Source organism: Excalfactoria chinensis, chromosome 7 (genome assembly GCF_039878825.1).
Source record: "Excalfactoria chinensis isolate bCotChi1 chromosome 7, bCotChi1.hap2, whole genome shotgun sequence".
Lineage (NCBI taxonomy): Eukaryota > Metazoa > Chordata > Aves > Galliformes > Phasianidae > Excalfactoria > Excalfactoria chinensis.
In genome coordinates, this window is record NC_092831.1 from 8,487,966 (window position 1) to 8,514,755 (window position 26,790).

The 26,790-nt window shown below is 41.3% G+C and overlaps 1 protein-coding gene across 9 annotated transcripts in view; it reads right to left on the bottom strand.

Moving 5' to 3' along the window:
- The window catches only part of KALRN (kalirin RhoGEF kinase), a 435,213-nt gene that overhangs the window by 169,786 nt on the left and 238,637 nt on the right, over positions 1–26,790 (bottom strand). For all 9 annotated transcript variants that reach the window (XM_072341566.1, XM_072341563.1, XM_072341565.1 and 6 more), the window contains 2 exons: positions 18,577–18,699; positions 298–489 (listed from right to left, as the gene is read on the bottom strand). In XM_072341566.1, coding sequence (XP_072197667.1) covers positions 298–489; positions 18,577–18,699 — 315 coding nt within the window. The remainder of the gene's footprint in view (positions 1–297; positions 490–18,576; positions 18,700–26,790) is intronic.

Below are 26,790 nucleotides of genomic sequence, written 5' to 3' on the forward strand. Positions count from 1 at the left end.
ATGTGCAGCGTGAACATCAACTGATGTTCCTATAAGCAAATTTTTGCTTTGTAACAATATATTCTAGCTGTGAATTAAGCCCCATTTGATTCGTTTGATATTCTGTCCCTTTATTTTAGTGTAATATGCTGTTCGTCTTTTTTCATCCACATCTTGTTTTCTGTTTAAATCACATGCATCAAGAAAACCACTGGAAGTCTGGCATGATGAAGACACCTTTTCTGTCATCTGGGTCTCTAGTTTGTGCCCAGAGTCAGCCTCCTGAAACACAGAAAAATTCCCTCATGCACTGCTTACCTCTTTGGTGTGGGTATGAAAGGAGACTGACATGTCCAAGAGAAGCTTCCTCTGTTCCACCCTCCGGACGAAGTCCTGAATCCGTACTTCCAGATGCCGGGCTGCTTTATAGATCTCTTCAGGGTCACATTCCCCAGTCTGAGCCAACTGCTCTGCAGCCTCTAAAAGCTTGTCTGCATTGGTGTACGTATTCTACCAGCAAACAAAGCAAGAAACAGAGTATGAGTAATACAACTGTGGCAAGTAAACCCTTTACTTTCAAAGGCACGAGAGCAAGTGATTACTAGAGCTTGAAAACAATAGGAGTAATTCCTACTGGCATTGACATCTGTGGAAGGAGAATGTTATATAAAGCTATGGGGACTAATCCGTGAGTAGGCATGAAATAATTTCTTGTTTGAAACACACCATTCCAGCCCAGTCTGTCCAGGCACAGCAGCAGGATTGTGTACTTTTTTGTTTCCAAGTGCCCTGGAATTTCTCAAAGATAATGTAATGAAGCAATGGGGTCTCATCCCCAGAAGCCACTAGTGCCTCATGTGACACTTGGCTACAAGCTCCATGCAAAGGTCTCCCAACAGCTATCACATTACAGCATGAAATCACCAGAGATACCTCAGTCCCAAAACGCATTTCCCTCCCAGCAGCTTTCATGAGATAACCTGCAAGACTTCCTTCAAGTTCCTTCTATGTTTTTCCACTTGTCTGTTGTTCCGCATCACATTTTTAAATGGAGTTAAGTCTCTTTGATTACCTTGCAGCTACACATGTGCAGTGCTCAGATTGCTTTTTGGGACATCATTTCCAGTCTGCCTGAGCCATGTACCTCTATTACAAAAGAATTTGAGCATTTCACCATTCTCAATAGGTTTACCTCAAAGCCACTGACTTTGCAATACGAGACCTCTCACCCCTAATTTACAGAGTGAAATGAAGAATGCAGAAACCATGTGATGTACCCAAGGCATGCTAGATTGGAGTAAGAGGTGAATTCTATTGCATCAAACACATCTCAGCTTTAAATGTATCAGATAAACCGTTCCCACTCTCTTTCATGTTTTGCTGAAAACACCACTGAATACACCCAAGCATCTCATAAGTAACAGCAGAAGCATAACAATAGCGCAGATCACCTTCTCCATAGCCAGGTATCAAACACAGACAGTTCTTGCTGTCACCGAAAAGCTTTCTTCACTCAAATTGAGGCCAATAGCTCTGCGGTGGTTAATACTTAATAAGGAGAGACAAAGATATCAGCTTTAGGGAGTTGCCAGCACTGGGTGGGATCTTCAGCAGCGCTCAGCCTTGCCCTCCAACTGCTCCCACTGGGAATTTTAATCTCCCTTTCAATAGAAGCAAGATTTTAGCACTTTCCTTTTTGAAATCCTACTGAGAACTCTTCTCAATTTAAAAAACGCATTAAATTGAAATTTATACGTAAAATACATTTCAGAACTGTGGACACACACGTACTTCTGAGCATTAAAGGAACACTGTCCAACATAAAAGCCATAAATCAAGTCCTGTTGTTCTTACTGGGATAACACCTTGCTGCAGTCAATAGCTGTTACTCGAGAAAATATTGAATACAAAAAATGGAATGCTGGCCTCCAAGTGTTTAATGGGGAAAAATATTTCCAGTTATAAAAAGCAGAAAGAAAACAGCTCATTCACTGTTCATTTCCCCAGTTTCTGAGGGCTGACTATAAATACATGGTATTTGCATTTCTCCTTTTGGACTGTGAAGAACATATTCTAGACAGTTTTGTTACCAACAGTAAATTTTTATTCCCTCGCTTTTAGGTCACTGCTATAATGGCTAGGTTGTTAACAGTGGCAAAACTTTATGTTTTAATAACCATTTTTGGAAACCTCTTTAGCTGAGAATTTGTAAAAAAAATTTCCATTTACTATAATCTGAGTTAGGGTCCAGTTTCACTTAACAGCATCCTTTCTGAATGATCCTCTTCCAGTAATATTTGGAGCAAATGCCAAAGCTTGCACGGTTTGTCAAAGTCTCCTCTACTTTTGGCTTTTTCACACATTACCACTGCAACAGTTTAAGCATCAGTTCAGCTCCTTAAGGAGAAGGCTGTCCCTTGCTTTTCTGCATAACACTGAGTTTTCTTTTCAGCAGATCCACTCTCCTATGGCACAGATTTGAGAGACAAAAATCCCTATGGAAGTGCCTCACCAATCGATGATACCAGTGGCTCCTTTCCAACTCAGAATATTCCATGATTCCACGACAGCCTTTCTGTATTTATCTAGCACCTACCACACTTATTTTCAACTAAGCTGAAAACTACTGAGATTTTACTGACTCCAACGTGTGAGTTGAAGTGTGGTGAGTTCACTAATATAATGATCAGATATAAAGCATGGTGAAATAATGATCAGATATAAAGATGAAAGGTGAAAGGGGTGGAAGCAGAGCCATAGATTTTGGGGAAAAATAAAGACGGTGCAGATTAGCCTCAAGGCTCTGGCCACGATACACAGACACCAAATGATGCAGTGGTCCTGCAGTAGTTCCTTTATATTACACACCATTCTCCAAAGGCAAAGGGTCTTCTACCAAGAAGCCAGCTGGATGTGGATGGAGATGCATACTGTGTTTCCCCAGGGAACTGCCAGGCAATGTTTACATGTGGCAATGCTTCTGCAAAGCATTCAGACCTCATTTTGGCCAAGATTGCTACAGCCAGGAACACTCCTGCTGTGCACAAGAAGTCTGAACACAGCACATTTGGAGTTTGGGGGAATCTTAGCCCACCTCCTTTCCTATGTTTGCCCACTGAGTTCCCAGCTCAGTCTCTGGGTTTTAAAAGCAGGTGCAGTTAACTGTAGAAAAAGCACTAATGACTTCATCCCTGCCCTTCCAGAAGGAAGGCTTGGTGCTGAGAGATTTCCAGCTCAGTGGTGCAGATTCTAGAGGTTTAGATACACTTTAGATAAACAACCACAGCTGGGAGTTAACTGCGATCGCCTTGACCTCCTGAGCTTGATGTACTCATGAAAGGACTGTCATCTACTGTCAGATGAGATATAAAGATGGAACATGCCAAATAAGCTAGAGGTTAGTCATTTGGTAAAAGCATGCTCTGTTTTTGTTTGTTCTGCTCATTTGCTTTGAGAGCACATAAATCACATCTAAAGTTGTTATGCATACTGAATATTTTAACATACATCTATTTCTCCACAACGGCTGCATTAAAACTACACTGAACTTGAGAGCTTCACCCTAGTTGGTAGGATGATTCTGCACTGCTTGCCTACTTCTTGCTTTCACGTTTTCATCCTGAGCTCCCTGTGTTGCTAGACCTTCAAGTTTCAAAATAGAAGCAGCTATAGTATGTGATTTTGGAACTCATTGTAGGTAGAAATGGAAGGCTTTGATCTCTCTTCTGTTTCTTGCAAATAAAAAGCACAACTGTGGGAAAGAAACAGACTAACAAACCCCATCACAATCCTGACCACAATTCAGAGGTGTTTGTCAGCGTCCAGCTCATTTACTTAAGATGGAAGAGAAGACAGAAAGTGGTGATGGACTCAAAACAGAGTTCTGGAGATGCTGTACCTTTGTTTGGTGTATCACTTCTACCCATGGAAACCACAGCATGATTCACACTCACAAAATGAGCATTACGGACACAATTCTGCATTTCTTCTATATCTATATATTTAATTCTATAAACTATTGTTATTCTTAATTATTAAGTTCAGTCTCTGCTATCAGATTCTCTGCTCACTTTGTTAACAGTTGCTCCAGTTTTCTGTTTAGGTTAAAGGATGTTAGAGACAGGTTTTTGTTGGGGAATTAGATCTTTAGTAATTTGATATTTTAAATCTAAACCAAGTGACCACTGTGAAGCATTCCTTTGATAAATAAATCTGGGTTTAGAGAAGCATCCATCTTTGTCAAAATCGCACCTCCCTCAAGAGGGCAAAGGCTAAGTGCGTATGGTGATCTAATGTAAGATGTGATTTTATCCACTTTGAGTTTCACATAATCAAATAAAGACTTATGTTCTTCCTTGTCTTCTATTGCTCTAATTCAAAACAGACTTACCAGGAACTACAGTTGCAGCAATTAAAGGCAGAATATCTCTCTGAGGTCGTTTGGCCACTTGCTTTATTGGTACAGGGCTGTTTCCTACCGTGCACCAGAATGGATACTGTAGACTTTTTTCATAACCACCCAGATTAATGAGGTTTCCATCACCAACTTTAGCAGACTGGTCTTGCCTTAAACATGACAACTGCTCTCAATCTTCTTTAACTCCACCCCAGTTCTCCTTGCACTGTCCTTCCTGAACTCTGAGTTCTTTAAGTACTACAGCCTGTCGTATTTTCTTTGGATAACCACTGCAGACCATCTTGACCTTTAAACAAGTGAATATCAATTAAGTGTTTTTAAACAGGTTACTGAACGAGTGCCTCAGCTGAGTGTATGAATGCAAGTATGTACCAGTTTCTGTCCAGATATCAACATCTTTATAATTTCAACAAAATTACTTCTATTCACAGAACTGCAGTCTAATTGCCAACATACTCAAGGAATTGAGAACGCCTAGAAAGCCACCTAAACTTCAGCACAGCACGGAAACCCCCCACCTCCATCCTTGCAGCTGTTGCAAAATCCTTCTGCATCTTCTATCATGCTGTGGGATCATGGAGATTTGACACTACTTTAAATGATTTTTCTTCAAATGTTTTCAGGCTGAGCACCTGTACCTGCTGATCCACTGTTACTTTCCACACTGATATTAGAAGCTTAGCTCCTATCAGGAACAATTACAGATCTGGGAAAAGTGAAGTTTGCTTCCATTTTAGATGGCTAGGAAACCAGATCTAATACCGCACTGATGCTAGTTATGACTTTACTCCTTCAGTAGTTCTGTTCTTTCAAGACATTATTTAAGCATAAGGGGCTTTTCAGCATGAATGAGAAAGAAACTGCTCCCAGGAAGCAATGAGGTAAATATCACACACCATCCTCACTAACCATCATCAAGAACCAGATATTTTTCTTTGTATTATTATTTGTAATTTATTATTTTTTCTGAGGGTACACATACAAACTGAGATGAATTTACTACTTGAATTCTAAATAATGATATTGACACATTGCATCAAATGCTGAAACACAGATAAAAGGTCTAAAAACTACCTTTCACCTTTAAACAAATAAGCAAGATTAGAATTAGCATCTGGAAATATATCAGCCACAAGAATCCTTCTTTGTCCTATTTCATATTAAGGGCTCACGTTAGATTAAGAAAAAAAATGTAGCTTATGGTATATTTTAATCACATAAACTATTCATCCCAATCAGGTATGCAGTCACACAGCACGTATAGAAAGTTACTGCCACAATCATACTAATGCATTCTGATGTGATCTCAACTCTTACTCAATGAAATGCAAGTGAAGCACATAGCAAAATAGTGTTTTAAATGCCATCGAATATCATACTTTGTATCCAGCCTCAGTAAGGATGCAAAGCCAGCATTTATACCTCTCTTTGGCATTTTATATAGAAGGGTTGTTTACTTGATATGAAAGCTCTTTTTGTGCTGAATAGGAAATGTAATAGATAGGTAGGAAAACGCCAGTAAATATTGTTAGGAATATTTTTCTCTCTTCCTGCCAACCTACTGATCTTCTGGGAGAACCGCATCTGAACTGCATATTAAAGTGAGATGATGAAATACTCCCTTTGCTCTTTCAATATTTTATGGATTGAAGGATGTACAAGAACGAGGGAAGATATCTGACACTGACGATTATTGGCCAGTTTTTGCCTTAGCATTTGATCCTCACTAATATCCAGAGAAAAAGATGGATCCCTTGTTTTTGAGAACATTCCGCACAGGCACAGGTATGTGGGAGTGAGGAACTGCAAGGGCAGCAGAATAATGAAGGCAACATAGCAAACATGATGCTGTAAACTAGTTCTGGGGTCAGACATGAAACCAAACTGGTTTTAAGGCCAGAACCCAACAATATCTGATATTATTTAGCATTATGCAGCACCATGAGGGTACCAGGAGAACAGTATTATTACCGCAAAATGACTTAATTGAGTAATTAGGGGAACGTTTGAATGAGAGCTGCTGAAGAGATCATAAAGTAACAGAGGCTTTGAAGCAGGCTCAGCAGAGGTGAGAAAAGCATTTTCTTCTGCAGAGATGAGAAGAAAGCTGAAGAAAACAAACCATCAGCAGCAAAATGCAGTGTTTTGAAAGCTATTCTGCTGATAAACATCATCAGTAAGCCCAAACAGTCCAAAGCAAAGCCCCATTACTTCTATGTGATAGCAGCAAAATGGAAAAGAGAGTGAAGAAAAGAAACATGTGGCACTCACAGGTGAGCAGTGAGCTGGGAGGGTACAGGCTTATTTTCCATCCCAGCAGCTCAGCTCATGCCTTTTCTGAGCCCTGCAGACACAAGTGCAATCACAACAGCTTAATCAAGTTCTGCCAGTCTTCTGAGTTGAAATAACTTCAGGCATTCTGGGTTTAATATCGTGTTCACAATTTGGAGATTTCAAAGAAACAGTGGCGACAGTATTAAATGGCTTTAGACTGTCAGCAGCACTGGGAAAAGTCAGTACCAAATACAACTGGCAGCACTGCTGTCACGAAAACAGAGGCATAATAAAGCTTTGAGGGGACATGAATTCAGTAAACTGCCTGGCTTTGTTTCCAGCACCTTGGTTTTTATGAAACCTGCTTTAAATAAGACACGCCAAGGCATTTCCTCCCCCAGAGCCAGTGCCCGTGTCTCAGCTGTGCCTCTCTTTCCACTGATACAGAGATCAGTTGTAACATCTTTCCTGAAGCACACCTTAGGCAAGGGGAGGTTGTTTATAGATCACGATAATGTCTAACATGAGAAAATACAAGAAAACTTTGCCTTGAATTCTCCAGAGCTTTCAGCTTACAGGTTCCTAAAGAGCCACATGTGGAGACCAGGCAGGCTGGACCCAGCACAGTCTTGCACAACCATCACCTAACAACCCTATTTTTTTTTGTTTTACTTTTATCTGTTAGTAAGTGACAAACATATTAATACATGCAGCACAGGCTGCTCCAAAACGGCACAAGAATTCATCACAGGACCTGAAACTTCACAACAAACTCTATTTTTCTGTAAGCTAAAGGCTACCTCTGAAAAGCAAACTGATGTTTCTGAAGAACGCAGACAGGAAAAACATGCAGAAGGATGTGCCACGGCGTTTCTGCAGGGTCACTGCACTGCTGCTGCCTCAGGAGGGGTGCAGAGGTCTAATTAAAGTTTTGCTGCTGCTCCTTTGTAACTCAGGTTGTCTCCTGACAGGCTGTGCTGCATCAGTGGGAGAGGAGTGGGGGATGCTCTGAGGGAGGGCACTGCACCCTGTGGTGCCGCTGAGCTGGTGCTACATGCCAGCACTGCCTGCATGCTCCCTAGACCCAGAAAGAAGCAGGGAGTCCATTGGTGCCCCCCTGGGTCCTTTCTGCTTGCCCGGGCAAATCTGGCTCATAGCAAAAGGTTGTTTAATAATTGTTCTTTCGACCCATAGGAAACCTTACACGTTGGTATGTTGCCTGCTGGAGACAGAACATGATGAGAAGAAAATGTCAGCATCTCTGTTTTGTCGGCAATTTGGACATTTCCATTTGACACAAGGGGAAGGTTCCCTGCAAGCAGGACTGGTAACACAGCACCTGCCCATCACTCAGATAACCCCAGTTCCCTTTCCCTGCCCTCTGGGCCTTGACTGATTTGATTGCAAATACCCCACTACTATCTGGAAGAACAAGGAAGCCTCCCCAGCTTCAATTACCCATGAAGGAACTTTTAATTTCATCTTTGTGTTCTGGCTCAGCGTCCTTAAGAGTGGATCAGAGAGATGGTCCCTCTGGATTTAGAATCTCATGTCAACATTAATTCAGCTCTCCCTCCTGGTTTACACATGTGAATTTGTTTCAAATGAGTAGAAACCATTCTCTGAACCTTATTACATTTATAAACCTATTTTTCACTGCTCTCATTTCCATGACACAGATTGTCTGTACAGCTTACCCATCAAATTACATCTTCAGATGTGCTATGAGAGCAAAATGGACTAAGGGCTTTGTCTTCCCTAAAACTTTCAAAGATGAAAATCATTTCTAACAGCTAGTGAGACATACTGCTTGCTTGTACTGAGGGAAAATAAAAGCATCTTTCATTCTCTCGGAGGAAATAAACTTCCTTTTTTCCACCTAAACATTCATACACTTCAGAATAGTTTCAGACAGGGACTGACATCTTTCTTGCTGATCAGAAGGAATTCGTAGTGGATGCATTTCAAAAACGTATTCTATTGAACGAAATTCAATTCAGGTTATCCATAATCAGAACAGAGATTTAGAAATACAGCATTTTTGATTCCTGACTCTTATTTGCAGGACACACACGATTTGAGCTAAATATATTTTAATAATGACTTACAAAGAGAGATTTGGTGCAGAGCTGTATCCCCACCAGAAATCTTGATGCTATAAAATTGTATTGATTGTATGTAGCAGATCCCCAGGAACACTGCAGCCATATGAGATATTGCCTCTGTAGTCAACATCTGCCAATTTATTTCTACTATTAAAAATTCTGCCAAATCCTGAAACCTTTCTAGGGTATTCTTTATTTAACATTGCCAAACTGTTCCCTCTCCCCATTCAATCCCCTCTCCTCTAAAAAATCAAGCCCCCCCATGATGAGATGGGCAATGATACGAGACAAAAACAGAGAGTTGTCTTTTGATCTTTGCCAGCTCTCCTGGAGCCCCAGTGTTGTGCCAGACCCCAGGGAGCAGGACTTGGGCACCCACTCCCATCCTGGATGCCAAGCAGGGCCAAGCAGCAGCTTCCCCTCCCCTCACCATTCCAAGTCCGACATAATCTCCTTATTTCATGTCCATGTCCTAGCACACAAATCGGATTCTGCTCTGTGCTCTGATATGCCATCTCTTGTCCCACATTTACATGCTGCTGTAAGAAAACTAAATTTGCAATGGTTAAATGACCCAGTGACCCAGTTACCAGCCGCAGAGGGGAGTGCACACACCGCTGAGCTGACTGACATTTCTACACTGGCACGGCCACACATCCTGGGCTGTGCTGGGGGATTCCTGCTCTCCTGCTGGCAGTCGTGTCATCACAGAATCATTCAAGTGAGAAGGGACCATTAAAGGCCACCTGACCCAACCAACCTACAATGACCGGGGAAGCCTACAGCTACAGCAGTGCTCAGGGCCCCGTCCAGCCTGACCTTGGATGTCTCGAGGGATTGGGACATCTACCACCTGTTCCTGTGCTTCACTAAAATTGTAAGAAATGAAACAGTACAAGACCTCTCTTCCCCCACAGCATTTACTTCTAAGTCACTATGGTGAGGACAGCACTCCACCTTGGTTTGTGGGCATTGACAAACCATATTCTGGTTCTGGCCACAGGAAAAACAACCATCCAAAAGCTCTCAGGTTGACACATGTAACATGATGGCTGTGCTTTCAGTTCCCTGGTAGGAATGAGTCACAAACACCCTTTTATACCGTGCAGAGTTAATGTCACACCGGGGGAGGCAAAAGCAGGCTCTGTTCTCCCCTCTTTGCTTAGCTCCAAATAGCACTCATGTCACGAGGAGTTACCTATGCTGCCTGGAAAAAAACAACCTTGATGCACTGAACAAAACACTAATAAGGCGGGCTGCTCGCTAATAGAGCGTGCACTCATTGTTCTGCAGCACACACTGGTTTCTATTGTGTCAGCTGCATGTTAATGCAGGCAACCATGCCAGGCAGACACATGCGTGCATCCACTGACAGGTCAGGAACACCTCCCGTCTCCATTCTTCTGGTTTTTCACAAATTCTGCAATTTTTCTCTCCCATCCGAGCATCTGAAATGCAGCAACACGACAAGTTTGATTCTGCTTGCTTTTCTCATGTCAATCTCAGAGTTTCCCTCCCTCCCTCAGCATAGGCTGAGCTATGAGAGGAACCTGGGCTTTTGCATGCGGCTGTGCTCTGGAGCAGACCCTAAGCAAAGATGCCCAAAAGTCTCAAACCATATGTCATTTTCATAGTGACACAAGCCAAACCTTTCCTGGGGCTTGCCTATGTGAAGCCAGACCTCGCAGGCTGAACTTATGGAGGGAAATATTAATGACTCAATTACACACACTAAACCAACAAGTGAATTATTTATATACACATTAGGATTTTTGCTGCTGTTCACATACGTTATTCTAAAGGCCTCTGTAAACCCACTGATGTCACTGTACTCATATGCAGGAGAAACTGAGATTTGAACTTCATTGCAGGGCAACGCATTTTGAAAATAGGTTTATATGCAACAAAATGTCGATAAAATACTGAGATAAAGCATTTGAAACAGTCCCATAATGCAATTGTTGTTTTTAGACAACTCAAATGCTTTATATCACAGAATGGCCTGGGTGGAAAAGGACCACAATGCTCATCTAGTTTCAACCCCATCCTGGTTGGTACAGGGTCACCAACCACAAGACCAGGCTGCCCAGAGCCACATCCAGCCTGGCCTTGAATGCCTCCAGGGATGGGGCATCCACAGCCTCCTTGGGCAACCTGTTCCAGTGTGTCACCACCCCAAGTGAAAAGCTTCCTCCTACTATCTAACCAAAACCTCCTGGCTCAGCTTAAAACCATTCCCCCTTGTCCTATCACTATCCAACTTCATAAGCAGACGTTTCCCCTCCTGTTTATATGCTCCCTTCAAGTATTGGAAGGCCACAGTGAGGTCTCCCTGGAACCTTCTCCAAGCTAAACAAACCCAGTTCCCTCTACCTTTCCAAGTAGAAGAGTTGCTCTGGCCCTCTGATATGAGGAATACAAGGATGTTAAGGATTTAATAAGTACACTAGGTGGCACGAGCCCATTAGTACTGCCAAGTTCTCTGGCTCTGAAGGATTTGTGGCTATGGGGAGCTGTACAACAAGCTCTTTTTAGGAAGAAAGGCACAGTAGACTACCCAGCTGATGCTTGTTGATGAATTAACAGGCTGCCCAGGAAGGTGGTGGAGTTACCATTTCAAGAAACATGCAGTTGTGGTGCACAGTGACATGGTGTAGTGGGCAGTTCCTCTGAAACTTGCAATGTGACATTGCTCTACACCTTGTGATCCATCAGTCCTGGTTAGTCCCTTTCCAGAATATTTGCACAGTGATAATGAACACCTACCACCTGGCCTTAATAATTACCTTGCTTTGTTACTGAATTCAAAGCTCTTTGATACTGACTTTACCTACATGAAATTTCCTTCACCAAATACATGCAAAGCATCGTGCTTGCGGTGAGCCACAGCTGCTGTGGCCAATGCTGTGCAGTTCTCCCTAAGACACAACTGGCTGGCCCACAGGTGTCACCTTGAATCCCCACCACTATTAATGGCTACAAGAAATGGATCTGAGAGTACTAGTCCGCCTTCATTATAAACGAGACTTGGACATCGCTGCAATTAATCTTCCTGAATCAATAGGTAGACTTTGAAAGCCCACTGGGCTGCCAATAAGAAGAGCACAAGGAAAATTTGTCAGAGGGGATCCAGAGCCTTCAGGTGGCACTGGTTTTTCACCAGCATACAAAGTTCAGTCAGATCAGCAGTGGTTCATTAAGTGTGTGTGCGGCAGAGAAATTCCCAGCAGCAGACAGCTTTTGTTTCAGCTGTATGTTTATTCAGAGGAGACCTCAGTGAAACGCTGAACGTCTCTTTAGTTTTTATGCTGTATAAGGCATCAGTGCTCATTTTTTTCCCATCGTTACCTGAACAAACACATTCCAGAGTTCTTCAGGAAATGTTGGCTTTCTTTTCTGATTCCAAATGAGACGAACTCAAATCCTCAGAACTCCCCACACAACTGAAATTTAATTTTCTAGAGCTTCTAGAACTAAAAAAAGGCATCTTTCCTAAATAGCTTCATTGTTCTGCCAGTCTGCCATGGGAACAGCAGCTTGCCTTTAATAGGCAAACGAAAGGGAATAAACCTACCCAAATAAATCAGCCATAGGAAGTGAGCTCCTGGCAACCATCAAAACCGGACTGCTACCAGTCCTTGAGATTTCGCAGGCAGTTTAAGGAAAAGATCCACTTGTCAGGTGATTTTGGAGGAGAAGAAATAAGAAAGGAGATCATCTGTAGCTTGAGGAGCCATGCATTGCGATGCAAATTCCGAGTCAAGCCATACCAAGCATAGTATAGCTCTCAAGCGATTGCCAGGAAGATCTCTCGGCCACTACAGAGTTCTCTAAAAACAGGTCTCCCTTATTACTGCACTGCAAAGTGCCAGTGGCCACCCATTCAGCTGCACTTTCCTAGTCCTGAGTCACCAGGACCCTCTGGGCTTCATGCAGAAAGTTACTGTATTGCTTGCATGGTGAACTATCTGGCTCATTAACTATGCTGGTAGAAGTTTTGAGATCTACACATCCCCACACAGACAACCCATATTGAAACCCAGGCCAGCCACAAGTTCTGGAGCCCAACACTGCTGCTCCACTGCAAGTACTGCGGTGTCATCTGCTGCCAGCGGGCATTTCTTCCTCTTTGTGTTGAAATGAATATATTTGCATAAATGGAGCAAACAGGAAACTGCACATTATAGCTTCAGAACTTGCTAATGACTGCAAAGATACAAATGGGGCTGAATTTTAGTTGCCTCAGTGTTTTGCTTCCCAGCACAGCATTTGGCACTATCAAAACCACAGTAGCACTGCTGACTTTAAACACAGTTCTTACCGAATTTGTCTGCTTTCTCCCTTGTCTCAGCCTAATATTTGATCCTACATTTTATTTTGGTCACCCAACACAGAGGGAGAAACCCAGCATGCCTGGTGAGGTATTCCAGCCAGGTAGGTCACAAAATTAAACAGAAAAACAGTAATAATAATAATAAAAAAAAACACCATTCTTGGGACAAAGCTTCCTAAGTGCTCGTTATCAGCCTGGGCTCCCAATTTATGCCTAGCTGGTTTACATTAGTACTGAACTTCATGCCAAACTTTAGAACAATGACATCCAACAGAGCTGGAATTTGTAAGGGAAAGCACTGGGTTTCTATCCTGAAGGCCAAACAAGTAGCTGTTTGCAATTCAGGGTTGGCTTGGCTATTCCATTACCTCACTTGGTTTTAAAGCAGTTCAAGAAAAACTACGTTCAGCTGTGAGATCACAAAATATCATTTTTTTTTTTTTTTTTACCTGCAATTTATATTCTTACCGAATCCAGTAGATATTTCACATGACAAACAATACAGCCATACTTTTTCAACATGTTTCCACTTAAGGGTCTCTTTATCTCCAAGAGCTTTTAGAAAACTGAACTGACAGCATCTAACGAACAGTTCAGTGGATGAAGGGGAGACTCTAGACAGGAACACCAGAGCACATATTGCTTCACAGATGAAGAATATTCCTTATTTTCCCTGGAGGTGATCAAGGCTGGGCTGGATGGAGTTCTGGGCAATCTGATTGGTGGGTGGCAACCCTGCCCAAGGCATGGGGGCTGGAGCTTGATGATCTTTAAGGTTCTTTCCAACCCAAGCCATTCTGTGATTCTACCGTTTTGATTTCCAGTAGAGGATACAGACCCTTGGCTTATAGGAAATACAGTTATCTCCCCAAGAATAGAAGAGCTGATTTAGAACTGGATAGAGAAGCTGTTTTAGCAGTAAGGCCAGAGCTAAGAGCTGCCTCTGGTTACACATAGAATCTCCATGCACTTTGATGCACAGTCCAGCCTTCAGTTTACTTTCTCACAGTGTTTCACACTGAGGGGCAGCTCCATACATTACAAACTGAGGCCATTCAGAACAAGTGCTTTGTCACACACACAGTCGAAGAATTTACCTTGTAAACATCAGTGCCTTTGGTTTGCTGTGAGAAATAAATTAACTACTGCATGCAACGTGCACACAGGTACTAAATACAAAACCCCACTAGAGGAGCTGAAGGCTTTTATGATGCACAGTGAGTGCCATCTGCAGGCTGCAGCACGTAGTGGTGCAGAATGCACGGCGAACTGCTCTATTGAAAAGCTGATAAATGCAGGAGGACTACAGAACCCTTTGCTGAGAAACATTCAAATCCCAAAGCACTCAGATTGGAAGCAAAGCATAGGGATAACTGGAGATGTTTCTCCACTGGTTTTCCACATTCTCTGCCTGCAAAAGATGCAGCAGTGCCCTCAGTGAGAAGAGATGAGGACACTGTAACCCCAGGTTGCTGGGAATGCCAGGAGGGAGAACAGTCTGCGGCCCCTCTTTCACATGCAGAGAAGAGAAGGGTTTCCATCACACACAGCTCAACTCAGTAGTGCTCGAGTGCTGAGGGATTTGGGGGTGCACTCTGTTCAGTGTAATTTTTCCATGCACACTGGGTAAAAGTAACAAATAAGGGAAGGCTAGAGAGGCTAAAATGAAATTATATTTGGATTTACTACCATAATTGGACAAACTATGTCCACCTGATTTGTACAAAGCAACCCTAGACCAACTGTAATTGCAGGAAGGGCAGTGTTTCTTTGGTTGCTATCTTGATAGCCTCCTTATCAGCAATCAGTTTCCCTGTGCAGGAAGCACAGTGCCCACACATCTGGTGTGGTCAGGGTACAGCCCAAGAACAGCATCAGCCCTGACAAAGAAGTACTCACAGGTATGTGTATACAAGGCACAAACCTCCCTCCCAAATTCAAACCTTTCCCATCTGTAGAATTCCATGTAGAACAGAGTAAAGAAATTGCCAGTGATGTCTATGCAGCAAATCTGACAGAAAGAGACCCCACATTATATTTCCTATTGCCCACAGTGAGCTGCGCTAAAATCACTGACATTTTCCAAGTGCAGCTCTGTGCAGGAAGGTGATCTATTTGAGCCATGCCTGATTGGATCATTACATCCAGATTTATAAATCTGTTAAGATTCTAATCAGACAGAGGGGGAATAGGTTCCACCTTTCCATCCAGTGCCTTGGCAGGTCAGTCAATCAGCACATTTCTCAGCACGGCAATCCCAGATACACTTTTCCTCTTTACATGTAGCATTCAAAAACATGAACTTTTTGCCCGCGGTTGCAAATACCACGAAAACTCATGAAAATTGCTTCTGGTGTGACCTTTGCAAATGCCTTCCTCAAACAGCAGGAGATAAGAGCAAATATATTGAAGCCGAAAGAAGGTAGATGTTGGAGGATACATTTGTACTGTATGGCAGACTGTTTTCTTTGTCAGAGAACTGCCAGAAGCAAGAACACTTGTACTGTCAGTCTCACCAGGTATGTCAGCATTACGCTCTTTTAAAAACCACCTGTTTTCATTATCACTAGCAGACAGCAATGAGCATCCAGATGAGGGGAATGGGCAAACTCTTCAGTCTTTTGTTTGAGGATCTTAGCACCTGTGCTTTGCTACTTGGCTCTATCGGGAATAAATGATGCCAGCTACCTACCCTACCTAGGGCAAAGGTATTTGCTATCTGAAGGGGAAAAAAAAAGTATACTATACTGAAGTTAAAATGAACTAATTGAGGAGCAGCTCTAAAGAGTTAAACATTAGGAGGAAAGGAACTGGGAAGAGTAAAAACTGGTCACAGTCAGAGCTGGGAGGAGATTTATTCCCTAACCACAGAATTGACCTCCCTAGCAGCTTCTGCTGGAGAACCCCAGGTGTGATAAATTTATGACCTTCACTCTTACCCTTGCTATTATTCTTTTGAATGCAAGGAGTATTATATTCTCAAGTCCTTGACCTGGGATAAAGCCTGACATTCCTTTCACTTCCCCCCTGCTCATGTCCCCACGTTCATTTGCCAGCATCACATTCCAGTGTCACACTGCAGACAGGCTTCATAAATTAGCAAAAGCATTCCAGTGGTGAGAATGCATGGGAGGAAGGGCCCAGGAACTATTTCAATCAAAGCTGGGGAAAGGTAGCGGAGCTTGACATCTTTCAGTTATTTTTAATTAGTGAGTATCATAAATTTCATACTGAGAGCACAGGACTGCTTACAATTGTCCAAGCAGAGCAACAAGATGCTTTGTAAGAGCAAAAGTGAGATGATCACGGAAGTGAAGAAATGAAAGTCAGAGGAACTTAGAAGGGATTCTACATTCATGCAATTTTTTTCTCTCTCTCCATCCTCCTCTGAAACACCCTCCTCCATTGGAATCCATGGACTCACATCCAGTGAACTGCATTCATACATCCTTTACCCGACTCAGAATTTGGCTATATGAAGAGAATGGAAATCTATCTAAAGTTATTAACAGGCAAACTGCCTGAAATATTTTAGGAGCAGGATTAACAAGAGGGATCAGAAAACTTCCAGGTGGAGCGATTCCTTTCTGGCTTACCCTGGTACCTACACACAGACTGATCTCTAAATAACATCAATCAGTGGAGCAAGCCTTTATTCAGCTGTTTCTTATGTGCTCTCGTTGTCAAGACTGCTTATTCTTCTGTCTTTCCTCACCTGTTCTTCATTTGTTTCCTGCATCTCCAGTGAGGTACTACTCCAGGAGGAGGAAAAAAAGAGCAAAGTAATCTAGTAATGTGAGACAGAGCTGGAGCTGCGATGCTAATACATCATAGAGGAGGGAGGTTCAGAGAACATTAATACCACAAAGGACTCTAGATCACCTAGTTTCAGTTCTTGCATATTACTAGACCTTCATTTTCATTCAGTTACCCTTAGCATTGGATCTAATGATGGCTATCTAACTCTGGAAAGGCACCTAATGTTGATTTCAGGCTGAAACTTCCCACTAACTCAGGTTTTTGGATGACCCCTTTAATAGCGTGGTTTGCAACCTCCATATGAATGCACATGTTAATAAATTTAAAGAAAGGAACTCCAGAAATTCAAACCTCTTGTCAGGAGGCTGAAAGCCACAGGAGGCCCCAGAACATCTTAGAGATCTGTCAATCTAGAACTGCTGCTTTCAGACAGTATGACTTGTCAATGGCATGCAAAGATGTCTCATTGCAGCTGAAAGGTGTACCAGCCAAGGAATAGGAGTATTCCATTGACAGCTGAACATCTAATTAAAAGAAGGATGCTGGCAAACTGAAGGGATTCAAAGAAATAGTTAACAAAGGAGTGTTTAATAAGAACATATTAGTAGATTTAAATATGCTTAACTTGGCTAAGGGGCACTTAAGGGAGGTATGCTAACATTCAACAGATATTTCAGGGCTGTTATTTCATCTCCTTCCTTGGCATTTACCTCCTTAAGGGAGATAAACAAGACATAGGGGATATACACCGTGGCTTTATATATATGTATGTATATATAAATTGAATATAGGGAGAGGAAAAATAATAATAATCTTGCCAGTAGCTGCTGTCAGGCAGTGAAATAGCTTCCCTTGGAGTGCAGTGAAAGAGCAATGTCCCTGCTGCTGGAACATCTAAAACTAAACTAGGCCAACACACGGGAAAGTTACCGCAGAAAAACAAAACTAAAGTCTAATAAATTTTTGTCTTAAGCCATAGTGAACTATGTAAGCAAAAACCTGCCTGAGTGCACCACGAAGGCAAAGCATTTATCCTATGTAATGCAGAATTTATCAATCAGAATTTTATCTGAAATACCCAATGCAGAGGTACCTTCACTGGAGACCAATTTCTCACAGATGTTGCTTCAGCCTAAGACAAAAAGTGTAACATGATCTGACAGGGAAAGCTGAGAATGGATAATGGCTGGTCATGAGCCAAGGAAAAAAGGAAAGAAAAAAGGAAAAAAACAAAGAAAGAAAAAGAAGCCAGTCAGTCCCTGGAAAAGCTTATCAAGGTCCCCCTTTCATTTCATTCTTGTAAGTAAAGACTGGATGTATGTTTAAACATCAGCTATGAGCATGTTTCAAGAAGGAGTTATGAGCTTTTGGGAAGGAATTTTGCCTCCATGCCAAAATATAATAATAACTGTAACATAATAATCCTGTACTACTAATAATAACTACCTGTAATGATTGCCCTTCTAATGCTGAAGCAAATAAAAAACCTCCCACATGACATACTGTACTTGCATAGACCCGCTGCAGTGATTTTCCAGTGCTAACTCCTGCTGCTACCAACCATGCTCTCACAGTGCGCACGCCAACCTTCAGAGCTGTGACACAGGATCCTGGTCAGCTCTGGATGTCTGAAGACAGCAGCATGAATTTACAGAGCTCCCAAAATACCAGTAGTTGTTTTTTTTTGCCAGTGTATTTCAGACTCTTACCTGTGCTACCTCTTCAAAATCATCGTGTCTTTTCTGCAGCGCACGCGCTCTGTGCAGAGACTTCCCCACTCCCGTGTGTTTACTCAGAAAGGCTTCTCCGTGATTTTCAATCCAGTCCAGTACCTGCCAAAAGAGAAGAACATCCAATTACCTGTCCTGTCTCGGCAGCACAGAGCAACCCTGGGGTGAGGATGAGGCAGCAGCAGAGACATTGCCTTATGTTAGCTGGGGTTAAGCACACGGTGATCTGTCAGTGTCCCTTATGACCAAATAGAAGATAAATTTTTATAGATGTTGCTGGTAAATTAAGATTATTGAATCCTTGCTATTCAATTTGTTTTGAAGAGCAGTTTAGCTATTGGAGCCTGACAGGCATTAAATATTTACTTTCCCATAAATGAATTTTGGGGAATAGGAGTCAGAAATCTGGAATCTTCTACAATGAGCATCTTCTTACAAACTCCCTGTATAACCTGAAAAACAGTGGCATCTGATTTCACACAAATAGCAGATTCCAACAGGAGGTGCCTCAAATGAGCCCAAAAGCATGAATTGATTTTGAGTTGGGGAGAAAATATCAGAGTAACCAGAAAGAAAAGGTTAATAATCCTTCACTGCAGGCCATAAAACATAGAAAAAATGCACCAGCAAATGTTAGCAGGTTTTCAGCTCCAAATGTAACTGAATCCTATAGAGAAGTGGCAAATCTGATATACTGAGAGTTAAAGAAGATTTTCTTTTAAAAATAGATCAACCGTATGAGTGCCATCCATTTGGAGCTCCTTCTCACAATGACACTGGTGCAATTCTGCTATTATAGCCATCAACATTCAGATTAAATCTGCTCAGGGTCTGCTACAAGCTGTAGCATCTCAAATCCTGAGCTTGGTGCTGTCATCTTGGGGAATTACAGAATGTGATCTCCACCCTTTCTCTCTCTCTTCTTCAATACAGAGAGAATAGCAGCACTAGAAAAGCAGATAGAGTTTTTCTGCAATATGTTCTTGACCAGAAATGTGTATGTTACTTGTAATAACAGTAATTACTGGAGGTTAGCCTTCCAGCATTCGTGTCGCTAAAAGTCTGCAAATAATTCCATTAACATCTTCCTTCCTCTTAATTTATCTATTAAAAAAAGAACCAGATCAAGACTCAATTTTGAAAAAAAAAAATAATAATATCTTCTAATGAGGGTTCATTTTCTAAATATGACTTTGAAAATTGCAAATGGCTTTAATTTAAATGATGCTTGATATGAAGCTAGTTTGCAGAATGTATGCTTTCCATCCATTAATATTTGATAGCCACTCACTGTAATTCTACAGCAAATTGTTCTAAAAACTTTTACTGTTCATAGCATTTAAATACTGATCACACAACAGTTAAATGTTCATCTCAAGCAATGTTACATCGTGTTGTTTTAGTCACTGTGAGATGACTGTTGACATAGATTGCTGCTTTTAGTTAACAAAGAGATGTTCCAGTACATACGGCAATTCAAAACAAGAAATACAACATGTGATGCTCACTTCAAACAAAGATGAAAACAAAAGCAATGAATCTAGACCAGAGTTCTGCTCCAAATATGGGTGCTCTATCTCAACAAAAACAAACAATCACAAGTGCTAGCACACTAATCCACAGAGAATACATCACTGTTCCAGCTCTCATCCAGGAACACACTGTCTCATGTTGCATTTGGACAGTTATCTCTTGCTGCCTGATACAGAAGGGTACCATCTGGTGATGCACCATATCCTTCCTGTAACATGAAGGAACATGAAGCTGCCCTCTGAAGGCTACTGTGCAAGTATCAATTAGGTTTGCAAATCGTTTAGCTTATGAGATTAGACACAAGATACCCCTTTGAGGTGATAAAATCATGTATCCACTTCATAAATCAGCACTAGGTGAGAAGACAAGATAAAAATCTATGAATTGTCTACTAATGACACTGCCTGTAACAAGCTATTTGATCACCTCCTTTCTATGCCACTCCTTTGCCGTTTCAGATTTCCCAGCTTCTACCTGCTCTTAAAAAAATTCCAATTCAAACTGCTCCATAAACTCTACCTCTGCCACAATTCCCATAAGAAAGCAAACCACGACTTTGTAAAGAACAACTCAGTAGCATTTTCCATGGCTCTGAAACCCATAATAGCACATTTGATCAGCCCAGTCTTCAGTGCATAATAGTCCTAACAAACCAGTCTTCAGCATTAAAGCATTTGCCATCTACTAAGCTCACAATAATTTGCAAACATGGGGAAATTACATCTATGCTTCCATCATACGAGGCACAGAAAGTTTGCATTAAATTAAGAGCTGAGATACAGAAAAACAGGCAAAGCAACAGCAAGAACATAAATCAGGTACAAGAATAAGACAGATACAGCAGCCCTTACTTCCCAGTAAAAACAATGAGAAATGTGGAGCAATTAGTCTACAGCAAATGTAGGAACAACTCTAAAAGGTCATAATTAAACCTGAAATCATAAGAAACAGTAAACATCTACCTGTCAGTGGATTAGGAGACATTCTTCCTAGCCTCCAAAGAAATGTTTTTAGAAGTAGAATAACTGTGCAATAATTCAAAGGTGAACATTAGCAATTTAATTGAAAGCAAGGACTATACTACTTACTCAACTGCCAGAAATTAACATCTTGAGATACAGTTAGTCATTGAAGTTGCAGTGGTTTAGTTCAATGAATTTAGTTGCTCCTTAAAAACAGCTTGAAGAAGCAGTTAAAAATCCAGTTGAGTGTTTGCCAAATTACATCTTCACATTTCACCACTGTCCATCATTGCTAAGCTATTTCATTCTTAAAACATCTAGAAAATAGTGAATTTGCTGGAATTAAAGTACTGTGCTCCTGACAGGTCCATCATCAGACGTGTTTCTTGAATTCTGCAACTCCAGCACATATCAACTTTTTATCAACTTTCTTCCCTGTATACATTTCCTGCTGTACTTCAGCTACTCTGAAAGCTGCTCAGGGCAGAGGTCAGGCCCTCCTTCCTGCTTAGTAGCTCCTAGCAGAGCAAAGCCAGATCCTGCATGACTGCAGGACACACAGGTTGAGCACTGCCAGGACACACTTCCCATGCAGGAGAGCATTTTCCAATCTAGCCTGCAGTCCATTAGATAATACTAGTTAATGAAAACACGCCAGTTACAAGCTCAAGATAAAACTCCAAGCATGCTGCCAGAATCACTTAAAAAACTTTGTAACTCACAGATACTTTCTTACAGGATTGGAGGGCAATGCAATACTTCAATCCCCACCATGGCAGATTCCCATTCCGCACTTACTGACCCAATTGCTCTTAGTTAGTGGACTGGGGTGGTTTCTGCTTTTCTGCTGTTAGGAGATCCCTGAATTGACCATGGGAACAAATAAGTGACTCTGTTTCTTCTGCTGTGCCAAGAAAATAAGCAGCAAACCCAGGCCACCAAGAAAATTAAAGAAAGCCTAGCACAGCTGCAGCAGTCTGAATGTGCTAATAGGAGGAAGAATAGCTGTGTCTCTTTATGAATGATCTGTATAACAGCCAAAAGAGTGGCAATTCAGATAGGTTTCACCTGAGCACAGCACTGGAAGCCCACACTTAGAAGAGGAACTCTTCCAGAGTCTCTCCATACTCCATTTTGCTGATGATCAGACTCTTGCCTATTGGAATTATAGGATCCATGGCACACCTAGACTGGCAAAGTAAATAGTACCCAGGAGAGGTTGTGAAGAAGTTACTGGAGAGTCCATTTGCAGGGGATGATGGTATTTTCCATGGGGTAAGGCAAGAAAACACGAGAAGAAAGAAGGAAGGATGATTTTAAAGAAAGAAGGTTGAAGAAGCAATCAGACAATAATAAAGCAAAGTTCTGGGATGATAATTGCTCTTCCTCTGGGCTAATTTGTATGATGGGAATACGGTGAGATGATTGCATTAGTGCAGTTAAGGTCAATTCTTTTAATAGCTTAAAAGGCTAATTTGATTTTGAAATAAAAAAGGAGATGGGCACTATTTTTAAAAGGCAGACTGTTCAATGCAGCTCTTTGAAAATGCAACCTCTTCCCATAGGTATCATTCTTAATCAGTAACCGTGAAAAACAAGAAGCATCTCATAACTTTATCTGGCTTTAATTTAAAAGCTCCTTGGAATCCAGCCTCTTTTTTCAGGTGACGAGCAATTGAACTTATGGTTCAAAGTTGCACCAGGAGGGATTTATACAGGATATTAGGAAGATTTTCTGCATGGAGAGGGTGACCATGGTCACATAAGGATGTAGACATGGTACTATGGGATATGATTTAGTGATAGGACTCAGTAGATCATGTTTATGGTTGGACTTGATGATCTTGAAGGTGTTTTCCAACCCAGATATTCTATAACTCCTTCCCATCATGACATTATGCTCTGCTCATATTCTGCATCAAAAGAACATGTAAGGAGTAATAAATTCATTATTCTAAAGAACTGTGTTGGTTATTGAAGTTAGCTAAAAACCATTGTATATTCTTGTAAATTGTGTTTCTTTTAGCAACAATAAATGAAAATGAAATGAGAAGGACTTGGAGAAGAACACAGAGATTTGCTCAAATATACCTGCCTTGCTCCTATAGGAAGGAGGTGAGCAACTTCAACTGGTGATTAAATCCGCATTGAATAAGATGCAGTGTGTTGTTGTAGCAGTGATGGGACACCTCAAATCCTGCATTTGACCCGAGCCACTTTTGAACAGTTTAATTGCTCCTGAGCAAGATGACCCACTGAAGAAGTGCCTTGGCTGAGAGAGTGATTAATCTTCATTACTTTAAGTCCCACTTTTGTTGCCATAGTGAGTCAAATTGGGTTACCATGAAAACCAAAAATAAATGATACCATTATCCACTTAAGAGTCAGATTTTGATCTCACCTAAAATGGTACCAATTTGGTGTAACTCAGAGTGTTAGATTAAAACTTTTGTACCTCTAGCAAGTTTGCAATAAATTCCAGAGCAATTCCAATAAAGTGTAACCAATTTATTCCACCCTATTTCAAATAGGTGCATAAGTATTGCCTAACTTTAAATTCTTATGCCTTGAACATGTCAGTAAAAGGAAGCTAAACAGTATCAAGTTACCCCTAATGCTTTATTGCTTGGTCTTGAGTTACTGTGGGCTAGAGTTCTGAAGTGACACGAGGAAACCATATAGCACTTCAAAACCCGTGTTTTTATAGTATCTTCACCATTTCCACTCTAGAATCCAACCTCATCTTTTTCCTTTTCTGTCACTACTATTACGAACAATTCTGTAGCGTATTATATAGGACTGCATATGCATGGAGCACATGACTGGAAGTATGTGTGCTCTCAGGATACTCGCAATCTACTTCCCTCTTGGAAGGTAAAAGGAAAGGGCCTCCAAGTGATAAAACATTCACTTGCTGGGGAGACCACTGCATTTCTGGGTGGAGGCAGTAGCCACTGTGTGACTGCCAACTTCCATCCACTGCGATCATGTCTGTTCACAGATAACATCGTTCAACAAAGGTCAGCATGGGCAGCCCAAGCCCTGGCCTCCTACCAGGCCCTCCAGGAGAATTTTGTGGCAGTAAGAGCACCAGCAAAGAAAGAGCAAACACTGAGAATCAAAAGAAAACTAAAAAAAAAAAATGAAAAAATCTTCCCAACCCACAACTCATGGAGACTTAATATATTCTAATCCTCTTTAATGACTAAAATGCACTCCAAGTCTGATTTCAATTAAAACACAGTTTCTCTGTTGTATTCTAAATCATAGCTGAAAATAGATTTCTTTTCCCTTCTATCCCTGGCCCTGTCACAGCAGGGTAATGTCAAGCAAAGGTCTAGCTGAGAAAATACACCAAAATACAAAGGAACTTATCCTCTGGCTTTTCCTGCCATTATTAATGGTTCATAATAGAACCCAAAACAAAAGTCAGCCGTTCTCATTTGTGGTTTTTACACCCTAATTAAAAAAGAGGTGTTTTTTTTCCTCTTCTTTCTTCATTATAATTTAACACCGGTGATACAGTAATTTGAAAAAAATTATTTTTAAGAACTGGTATAAAGTTCAGCCATATCTTATCTTTAAACCAGAATAATCATCTTTGGCTCCCACAGCATAACTTTTATCTTCAGAGATATCCGTATCTGACCCTAAGATGCAGATCTTACTCCCACCATAATCCCTAGCAAAATGTCTTCGGTGAACATGGATAAGGACCCCCTGTTTGTAAGAGATGTTAAGGCAGGGTTTATAATTACATGTCTAGCAGAATTGGAGCCTCCAAACACACTCTGGAATACCATGCATTATGTCCCATTTATGAACAAATTTAGTTCATATGACAGCCTGTTAGAGACTGCATAAACTAATGTGGATGAGTGCACTCTTAATGTACAGATATAGCTCTGTTAGTGTAGTTTTGACGCAGTGGAGGGGAGCTGTACCTTGCTCTCTCCAGTCTTTTTGGCTAATCATGTTGAATTATGTGAGAGCTCTCATACATAAGCAAAAAGCAGCAAGGATTTCATATCAAAAGTACACTGGAATTCAAGTGATTTGGTTCAATGCCCAGCACTACAGTTCAGCAAATGACTCAACTTCCCTGCCTCCGTCCTCATTTGTAAGATGACATTAACCACACTTGCAGTCAAAACAAGTAAGGCTGACAGAGAAAGCGTTTGGAGTGAAAGCTGCCTTTATTTTAAGTTTCTGCAGCCTCCAGCAATATGTGGCTCTAAATCTGGTTGGGATTCTAGGGACCTATTCCAATACTTGAACATACTAAAATATCACAAATAGTAAACAACATAATGGCTGCCGTACACAAGTAAGCAGACATTCCGTTTAAAACCAGAGCTTTAAAATAAGCTGAAAATTGTTCCAAATTCACTGTAGCATAAACACCTAATTGCTAAGCATGTATCTAGAAAGCCTGAAAGATCATAGCTTGACCTGTTTATATGTCTGTAACTAATTCATCTTTACAGACTAACCTGGCCAGCTATCCAGCTTATTCTGTATTTGATTCAGCTCAGACAGCCATACACCTTATTTCTGTCAGATTGACTTGCAACCCAGTTGGTTCATCCCACTACTGCACAAACCAAGCAACCTGAGGTTTGGGAGCTTTGTCTATTTCTAAAAGAGAAGGTGTCATTGAGTTGACAGAACTGCACTGATTTATACGCACTTAGGACAGGACAACAAATATGGACAGCTTTGCCAACCACCAGATCGCACTGCCCGATCACCCAGAGGTTTATCACCTCCATTTTACCTTTCCTTTTCACCACAGCTCTGTGTGGTAAATATGTACTCCCTCATGCTTGGGTCTCTTTCAAAAACCATAAAACACATGCAGCTGCTGTTAAGTATGATTGTTTTTAATCACTGTCTGCTTTTCCCCTTTTACTGTAGTTATTCCAAATACCACCACATAATTAAAGAGGTCTTCTCAAAAAAGAAAAGCCACACAGTCCCTTTTACCCTTGGAGGGAAAAGCAACCTTAGAGACCTATCAGTACTCCTCTGCTGCACAGAGCAACTAAATTAAGAAGGAGAATTAAATGCAGAGCCAATTACAACATTTAAAAAACATTTACTCTATTCCCTTGTTTCCATTGGGCCAAAAAAAAGAAAAAGAAGTCCTCCTGAAATCAGATTGTAGGTGTTTTTACGAGCTTCCTGGACTTTATGTGGAAGGTTCACCTCTGCACAATTTCTCATTTTAAAAACAAAAATCTAACCCCCGTGGTTAAAAAAGATTATATATAAACATATATATATATATACACTGGTTTTCCAAAAGTAAGACATCCATGTTCTGCTCTTCATAGCAGTGGCAGCCTTGCACAGCACAGCTGATAATACTGAATGCACCGGAGTAAATGATACAGCTACTGAATGTGGGACCGCAAATGCAAAATATACAGAAAGGCAACAGAAAGTTTTCAATAAGCAATAGGACAGTGATAAAGCCTTCTCCAGGCTCCTCACTGCTTCCAGAATGCAAAGGTACCCACAAGCCCATCAGGAAACAGCAGTGAAAGAGCTGGTCAGGTAAGGCAATCCCTGCAGCATGATCCCTTGATCCTCAACCACTTGTGCACTGGAAAATTCTATGAGAAAGTAACTCTCCATGGCTACCCCCTTCTTAGCAGCTCCTAACGTAAAAGCATGCAAAAAGAGCTCATTATTA